General features: G+C 29.7%; 1 protein-coding gene across 1 annotated transcript; it reads left to right on the forward strand.

Moving 5' to 3' along the window:
- On the forward strand, positions 1-1865 carry LOC111039977 (cytochrome c oxidase subunit NDUFA4). Its single transcript, XM_022323669.1, has 3 exons — positions 1-214; positions 349-495; positions 1698-1865. The coding sequence occupies exons 1-3, from the start codon at positions 167-169 to the stop codon at positions 1746-1748; spliced, it is 246 nt and encodes an 81-aa protein (XP_022179361.1). The 5' UTR covers positions 1-166; the 3' UTR covers positions 1749-1865.
- Positions 1866-9700: the final 7835 nt, after the last annotated feature.

Below are 9700 nucleotides of genomic sequence, written 5' to 3' on the forward strand. Positions count from 1 at the left end.
GTAGGGCACTGCTTGATTTTCAATGCAATGCGCCAATGCAAAGGCTTGGTAGGCGATACGTAAAATCTATTTTTCTCATTTTCAATTTCTACGTTTAGGTACCAACATTTGTTGTTAACTTTATAATATTAATAATAATTTAATAGTATTACCAAAAAAATTCAAAATGGTTATGCCAGGAATGACTCTAGATAGCTTGAAAAAACACAAGTCCGTAAGTACCGAATTTAATTTATTAAGTTCAATTTTAATATTTACTTCTAATACTTCAATGTTGTGTGTAGTATATTACGAAGGTCAAATATAAAGTTTATCAAGTAAAACTGTACTCTTATTTATTTTTCATAGTTAATCCCATTGTTTCTTTGTCTGGGTATTGGAATGGCTGGTGCTGGTTTCTATTTGACTCGATTGGCAATGAAAAGCCCAGAAGTGACATGGCATCCAAAGAAAAATCAAGAGCCGTGGGAAGCATATAAAGAAAAAACCTACAAAGTATGTTAATATTTTAGAAATATAGTGTTATTAATAAAATGTTCAAACTTACTTTTAACCCTTGATTGGTCTCACTTAAAACATAATGTATAACCTGATTCTGTGTAATCGCTGGACTAAAATCCGCCAGTTTTTGATTTTACAATCTATTTTTATAATCTATAATCAAACAAATAATTAATAATTTAAATATGAATAGCAATTAAAACAAATTGTTTTAGATATTAACTTATTCCTAAAAATTCCCTATTTTTAATTTAGAAATCAATTTATGAACTTTTTGGTTTCAAATTTGTCTTTTAAATGACACAATCTAATAAGGGTGTATATCTTAATATATTAATGTAGTATTAATGTACTAATATATTTAATTATTTAATTTTTATCCAATGCATGAAAGTTGAGAAACAGCAATGAATTCAACTATGCTTTTAGGACAGCTTGCAGCTGTATGCAAATGTACGTTTTTTTTCATCCATAGGTATTAATATTTTTTCAAATGATCTATTTTCTATAGTCACCTGATTTTTTCTATTTAATTATCCAAGACTTTACATTCTGTCATTTTGATGTTCAATTTTATCTCAGTAATATGCAGTATATTTCGGAAATTAATCATACAACTACTATTTTATACTACAATTAACTATTTTATCAATTATAAATTACAAACCTAGGTATATCATATTCAAATTATTTGGAAATTAAAAAGTAAACATCATTAATTTTTTATTTTGTTTTTAAACATAAATGGATTTTAAATGATTGCAAGCATTTGATTATAAATATAAAAAATAAATAAATTAATTAAAAATTAAAATTAATAAAATATTAAAAAAAAATACCGGGTTAAGTTCTGAAATAACATCTGTGAAAATGAATTTTTGGAAGTGATAGGTTCTTCTCAATAATCTATAAAAACTAGAGGTTTTAGCAATTTTACCCACCCTTAAAATATTGAATGTCTAAAATACAGTTATTTAAAAAAAAATCCATCTGTTTTATAAAATAAATAAAATGTCTACATTTTATACCATTTATTAATTTTTTATGGTCCTCACACATTGCATCGGTGGCAGTACAATTCTATTGCCTTGGCGGTGATGCTGTGAATTGTGTCCAGGCTGTATTAAACACTACCAATGCTGTGGTTTAATTTAATATTAAACTTATAACTAAACTCATTGTATTATTTGTTTCAGTTTTATTCTACTACATCAGATCCTCCAGTCAGCCCAGCTCCTAAATATTAGAAATTCACCAACATCAATATTGTTTGATCGGTTATATAAAATGAACATAGTGTTATGAATTTTTTTTTTGCTGTGTTTTCTATATTAAATAAAGAATTGATGTCAAATGTACTTAGATATTTGGTTATGAAAACATTATATTTATATACACTTTGTTCATCCAACATCGGTGAATTTTGTGTGGTAGTCTTGTGGCTTTATTCATAAAATATTGTCTAGAATATATATTATTTAACTTAATGAATAAATTGTTACGAGTAAAATGTTCCTTTGAACATTTTTCATTGTTTACGGTATAATGTATATTATTATGATTTATTTATTTTTTACTTCATATAATTACATTTCTTTTCATTACAATAATTATAATGCATAAAAAATATCAAGATGATACCTATTTTCTGTAAGCTCTTAGCGAGCATAGGAAATATAACTAAATAAAGGTCCCAAGCCCAACATTGAAATGCCAACCTTAAAGTTTACCCTAAAATTTAAAACTTAACTTGTTAAACTAAACTTAAATTGTTTTAACTTTTTTATTGCAAATGGATGATGCTCATAGAAAAAATATAACTTATGATCAATACAGCAAATGTTTCAATATAATTTAGTGGAATACTAGAATCTATAAATGGTCATTTCAAAAACAAGATGAACCATAATCATGATCCACCAGTGGCGAAGCATCATATGAGGCAGTGTTCACCAACAATTAAATTTTAATAACAAATATGATAAATTGGTTATAAATTATAATATTTTAAATGTCAAGTGGATGAGAAACCCTGATTTTATTTTTTTTTCCAAACTCATCTGTGTTATTTATACCCAATCATCCAAAAATTATACGCCATGGGTTGTCGAGACACCGAGTACAGGTTCACAACCACATGTCTCATAACGGATTTTTAGGTGGTGGTCAAGGTTGCACAAGGTTTTGGAATGCAAACGACAAAATTAATTTGTCCGTCACCTTGCACTCCGATGAGGCCATGCTTCATAATCATCAATCATCACACTCGTGGTCTCAATATGACCTTATTGTTATACTGTTATTACGTGGCTGCGTCTCGTACTCTCGCGACTCGTTCGGATTTCCACGACTTGTTGACCGTTGTACTTGCCCAGTTGTCCATAACAAATAGGTATTTATTTGGTTTTTAGAATATACTAATCGATATTATTGATTTTGAGCAGATCCGACGAATGTAATAAGTAATAACTAATAATGTATTATGTATAATATATTTTACAATAATATAGGTTTGAAATGTTCAATCGTAAATATGGTTTTTAATAAATTTGAGCATGTTTCCGTGAATGTCGTATTGTTGCATGATTTTTAACCCCCTGTGTCTCCAAACAGTGTCGTAAGCTTTTTTTAGATCGAGGCTGACTAGTATTATATTTTGATTGTTGATTAATTGTAGTGCAAGTTACTTGTTTATAATATGGCCATACATGGATGTTAAAACATTTAAAGAGGTTCAGAAAAACCGTTTAACGAATTACCGAAACTTTTTTTTTCTTATTATTATCATACATCTATTACAGTATTGTATTTTATTTGTTTTACTGCTTATAATTTAAAACGTTGGCACGAAAAATAGATGTGCAATCAGGTGTATAATGTCACAAGTGAATAATTGTACGAGTATTCCAATGTATATAGTAACGGTAATAAATATTCATAATAATATATCTCTTTTATTGTTGTATTTTTCTTTCGTTTTAGCTAATTGTATCGTTGTGTTTTTCTGAAAAACAGCTAAACATCGGTACTAGGTCAGTTTGGACGGTTTGGATATCTAATTTTCTACTACCGGTTTCCCCTGGACCTTATAATACGTAATACTACGTGACGTTTATACACATGTGACTGATTGGGAAATTTATTGCAAACCAACCGACAGAAACCTAACATATTATAATGTAGTATATATAGCTGACGGGAAAAATTTTTATTCCCTTTTCTCCCGCCCAAACGCTGTAGCGGGAAGAACTGCTGGCCGTAAATTAAAACAGACAGACTATTGTGACGCGTGAATATTTTAGCCATCAGGTCAAAAAAGAAAAAAAACGATCGAACCGTTTTTAAATCACGGAAAACGCGCATAATGGGTTACGACAGAGGGGAAAAATCGAAGCACATACTATATTATAATAATATATTATGTTATTAGAACTTTCGCACGCGTACGCAATCTCTAAAACATAATCACCCGATTTATGGTCGACTAGATTTGGCGTTAATTTATGATACGTCCGATTTTGCAACAAAAAAAACTGCCCTTGGGTAAAACAAAACTGGGCGGTCTTTTTCTTTTTAATTCCCTGTGAACATTTTATGATAATATTAATAAAAAATAGAGAAACGGACCACATGATGACCAAGATGTGATACCAATAATACCTATACACTTAGAAATAATAATTTTCATTACCTATATATAAATTTTATATGTACGCAATATGATGGATTCAAAATATAATTCAACTTTTACATACATCGGACAAGCGCTTGTAAATTTAATATCTAGCTAATAATCCATGAAAATTAAAGAGGTGCCAACGTATACACTGCCACCTTTTCATCTTTTCTTCAGCTAACTCCTCCTACAGTCCTACAGGTTCCATAGTGTAATACAATTGATATGATCACAGAAGAGCCACATTCCTGTTTAAAAAAAAAAACATAAAGGTCGACCCAAGACTCATATAATTAAAACGTTTGTTTTTTTTAAAATTAATGTAAGTGTAACAATATTTAATAGAGCACCTAATATTTTTCTGGCTGATACAAAATCAACAAAACATCGTTGCGAATTGCGATAGGTTTGACTAGAATAAATTATTTTTGTCACTCGAAGATTATTGACATAATGACATATGAGTCATTACCCACTTGCTACTCTACATTGAAGCATCGACTTGCGAGTCTGCTATATCATTGTAGGTACTAGCTTAATTCGTTTTTTGAATATGTTTACTTCGTCTGGATCTATCAAGCTGCTGTTGAGTGATACGAGTGATAAGATGAAGTTAGACGACCGTGCGATTAGTTCCCCCGTTGTGGATACATTGGACAGAGTCGACACGACAACGTGTACGTCTGAGCCGGAACTTCGGGTAACATCGGCTGGCATCCTGAAGACAAGCGAATTCGGTGGCCGTCGGTGGTCCTCAGCACCGAACATCCTTCTACGTTGTTCACGGACGGACCAATCAGAACCCGAAGCGCATGACAAATGTAGTGATACACCGGACAGAGTTGATACGACAACGTGTACGTCTGAGCCGGAACTTCGGGTAACATCGGCTGGCATCCTGAAGACAAGCGAATTCGGTGGCCGTCGGTGGTCCTCAGCACCGAACATCCTTCTACGTTGTTCACTGACGGACCAACCAGAACCCGAAGCGCATGACAAATGTATTGAAATAAATAAAAAAATGATCCTGCGTAAATGAGTTTTGTCTTGCATGTTGCGCGTAGGTCAGAGAGAAAACAAACAGTGCGCTGCCTTCATCATCTTAAGACTTCATTTGCAGCATAAAAAACATACTTTTATAGTTATATTGTTATGACTGATATATAGCTAGGTACAACAACATATTTTGTAAGTTTGAGTTGGGATAAATTTCTAAACAGAATCATGATTTATACCTATGTATATTGTATAATCTAGTGATTTGTCCACCCATTTTATAAATAAAAATGTAAAGGCTAAAGTAATTATGTTAAGGATTGTAGACACTCTTTATCAAAATGACAAAATATACATTTTATACAAAATAATAAATATAATTAAAAATCATTAAGTGTTTTAAAATTATATTTTTGGCTAAAATAATGCAATTATTATAATATCTTTTCATAATAGGTAGCTTTTAAAACATCTGTCAAAATAACAAATTTTGTAGTTAAAATATTCAATTTTAAAACTAAAGGGTTTCACATCAAAAATAACGACCATAACTTGTTTTTATTCTAAACTTTTTCAAAATTTGATCAGATACTGCGGTGACTGCATTTTCAATACTGCGGATCTGCATTTTAATTAATTACATTACTATAGAACCATTGCGTTTTTAACTATTTTATTTTATTTTTTAATTACCTGCAGGCTGCAGTTTATTTTATTAATACCCGATAATGGTACATTAAACAAGCAGCACAACTTCATCATAATATACCGAATTCAAGAAGTCTCCGACCACCGCGTTGAACACGTTTAACTTTTAAAGCTCTCGGCTGATCTGCACTGCATTGAGTGACTGCAAGACGTATATATCAATATTTGTAATTATTTAAAAAATTTATATTTTTTTAAATAAATTTAAAAAATCTAGATTTTTCAAAAATATACTCTATGTAAAAATATAATTATATATTTGCTATGTTAAATAAATAATATGGTTTTATTTTTATATGAGTAATTACTAATTATTATGGTAATATTGGTTTATTGTCTTGGTCGGCTTTGGGAGTTCGTAAAATCATATTATTAGTCAGCAGTCGCTTCATAAAAGAACATAATATGAAAAAAGAATTATCGAAAAATCTATAGGATCCATTTCGTAGATTTATAAAATTTGATATTTAAATATAAAGAATAATTAATACCAGTATACCACACTAAATTATTGAGCTATTCTAAGTTCTAACTGTAGATGGTCGTTAAGTTCAAAAACACAGAATATATATTGACCACTCAAAAGTACGAGTACCAACTAAATTCAAATGCTGCCAGAAATCACCAATAAAATCTAAGATCGAAGCTATTTTTCTATTACAAAACATGTACACGTATACACAAAAAAACTTACGTTCTTGTAAAATCACTATATTCATATCGTGCCACCCAGAATCTAAAAAACTGTACCTACAAGTATATAAAGCGAGTACAAATGAAATTGAAATGCCTATTATTATCTATCCACATTAATGATATTTAGAAAAATAAGAGTGCCCGAAATTCGACTCTGGCCACTAAGAACGACGGTCTTGCTGGCTAGTTACAAACGACGTCAGTGGCGTAGAGGCCCACCGAGAATTCGGGATTTTCCCGGTAGGCCCTATTTTGTGTTCATTTATCATTTATCAAGTACTGAACCCTGCGTGATGAGAATTTAAAATAATTTTAATAAAGATGCAAATTGACTAATATTATATTTTTAACCACTCTACAAGAAAAATACCATTATAATCTAGCTGTAAACTAGTATTATATTAGTGTTTTAAGCTGGACGTTAAAACGCTTACCAGCCGCATTCCCGCATTTATCTTACTTAAAAGACCATCTTTCTCACTTCTTTCAAGTCTTTCATTATTTTTAAGTTCACCCAGATCAATTGATAAACGAAAATGTTCGACAACAACAACACTACAATAATACATTTACACATTGCTACAATCCTATTTTAAAGTCTATCGAAACAGAATATATTTTTAACCGTGCATTATACAAGTTGTATTAACTTTCATTCCAAGTGCGAAACATGAAAAATAATAAATTAAAAGGACACCACAACAATACTACTCACTAGATAGTATAACATATTCAAGTTTACATCGTTAATGTGAGTTAAATATTGACAGTTGTATATTGTTGTATTTAGTATACACTATATACAGCGCCGTCCTAACCACCAATAACGCCATAGGGCATCAATATTTGACGCACCTCTCCCCCACCATAAAAAAATATTGACTTCACTTTTTTAATTAACCTATTTACTTAAATATTTTTAATACTTATTCATTAAAGGCTTCTGATTATTATTTTTATTATTATTATGTAATCTTATTTATATAAATGTATTTAATTTGTTTTTATGATTTTTTGAAGTTGACATCATTCTGAGTACATTAGAGAAAGAAATATATCACTATTTACACATGCCAGTATATATACAAATTATAAAAAAATCTTTGTATTTATAAAGTACATATAATTATGAGTTATTTATAATATATTAACATAAATAATCAAAGTAAATAATACCTTATATGTTTATAAGAACAAATAATTAATTTTAATAATTATAATTTCTATCTTGAGCCCCAATCGTTCTCTTTTTGGCCATTTGCAAGTAAAATAAAACACAAAACTAAAAACGTAAATATTAATTACTAAAACGTAACTAATATTATGATTATTACGCCACGGATGTATAATGTTAATAGTTAAGCCTAAATCATACGTTCTGCGTTGCTGTGTGTGGCGTGTACAACAGACAAGAGATAACACTATAACAGTCAACATTGAAAATTGTACATATTTTGTATTTTGTACAAGTGAATAAGTGATGTTTATTTACAGAACTCACAATCGAACTAACTCATTTATTTTTAGAATGGGTAAAATTGATGAATTATTATTGAATACTAGTATTTATATTTTATAATCAATGATACCTATACATATTATATCTTTGGGTAATTAACTAATAATAGTCATCATAGTTCACAGTCAGTCACAGATTATACCATAGAGGCATAGACGACCAGACGGATAGACATAATTTTCAAATAACTGTAACTGACTGGTATTAACCGATTAATAAGTATGTTTTATTGATATCGTAATAACTAATAACAGCAGAATAGTTATTCTGTGTAATAACTAATAACTACTGACATTTTCATAATTATTTTTGGTTGTTTTCTAGTTTATTTATAACTGGTGATTAGTTTAGTAGGTAGCTTGTTTCAATAATTATACTTGGCCACACTTCAGCGATTATATTTACCTAACGTTCTTAGACTTCAGTTCTCAAAAGGTTAAAATATTAAAATAATTTGGTTGTTTTTGCATTAGGTAACATCTTTCGTATTTATTTTATAGAAGCTGGAAACATTTAATTTTTTAAATAACTTAAAATTATCAAATCAATGGTGACACTTTATTTATTGAAAAATGCATTTTTTGATTTAATTTAGCATTTAATTGAAATGAATGCTGCAGGATTAAGTTTTAACAATCTACACATTTTTATAATTCATAAATAATTTCTACATTCCCTAACTGGATGAAAGAAAACATGTTACTAATAATACTTTCTCACTAATCAGATACTAAAACAAAAATTGAAAAATGAATAATGTATTTTGCTATTGTTCTTAATAAATTATACTAATAATAAAACACTCTTTTGCCGACTGTACGATATTTCGTCCAAGTCGAGAAGTGTAGATTGCTCATTGATATAATTACATTGCATTTAGCCATTTAGGCACATCGAATGTTGTACACGTTATTTATCGACTATCAAATTTCAAAAACATTGACAGTTGACGCACCTACCTATACATAGAACAAGAACACACAATATACAAGAACACATAATTTTCAATCGCTTTAGTTAATGTCGTTAATGATATGGAAATGTGCAGCCGATTGTAAACATGTGTTTCGATGGGTAAAAAATTGTACTATCCGTCTATCCCTCGTCGATTCCCAACTCAATATGGCGAGGCCAGCGGTTCTTAAACTTTTGTTGAACGCGGAACTCTGATGGAAGACTTTTAGAAATAGCGGACAACCCATTGATTTCCTTTCGAATACATTTTTTTTCGAAATATGTCATGTTTTCATAATCAATATTTTAATATACTCATATTGTGTATTACAAATCACATAAGTAGGTACACGTACATTAAAACATTCATGTTTATAAATATTTTGAAAACATATAATTTTTCATTAAAATGTAATATTTTATGAGTGCTGTGGACCCCCCTGGGAGGGGGGGGGCTGGGTGACAGACCACAGTTTAAGAATCGCTGGCATCGATTAATGTATAGACATAAATACAAGAATGAAGAATATTGTTATAATATGTATAAGAATTGTAGGTATCCATTAGTTACGCTTTTTAGGTTTCATAAATTAAAATGTGATATCGACCAAACAAACTACACAAAATATACATTTTGGAATATTCTATAA

Source organism: Myzus persicae, unplaced genomic scaffold, assembly GCF_001856785.1.
Source record: "Myzus persicae strain clone G006 unplaced genomic scaffold, MPER_G0061.0, whole genome shotgun sequence".
Lineage (NCBI taxonomy): Eukaryota > Metazoa > Arthropoda > Insecta > Hemiptera > Aphididae > Myzus > Myzus persicae.

Coding starts and splice junctions, on each gene's coding strand:
- LOC111039977 (XM_022323669.1), top strand. CDS start 167: ATGGTTATGCCAGGAATGACTCTAGATAGCTTGAAAAAACACAAGTCC. Junction 215..348: donor GCTTGAAAAAACACAAGTCC/GTAAGTACCGAA, acceptor TATTTTTCATAG/TTAATCCCATTGTTTCTTTG. Junction 496..1,697: donor ATAAAGAAAAAACCTACAAA/GTATGTTAATAT, acceptor TATTTGTTTCAG/TTTTATTCTACTACATCAGA.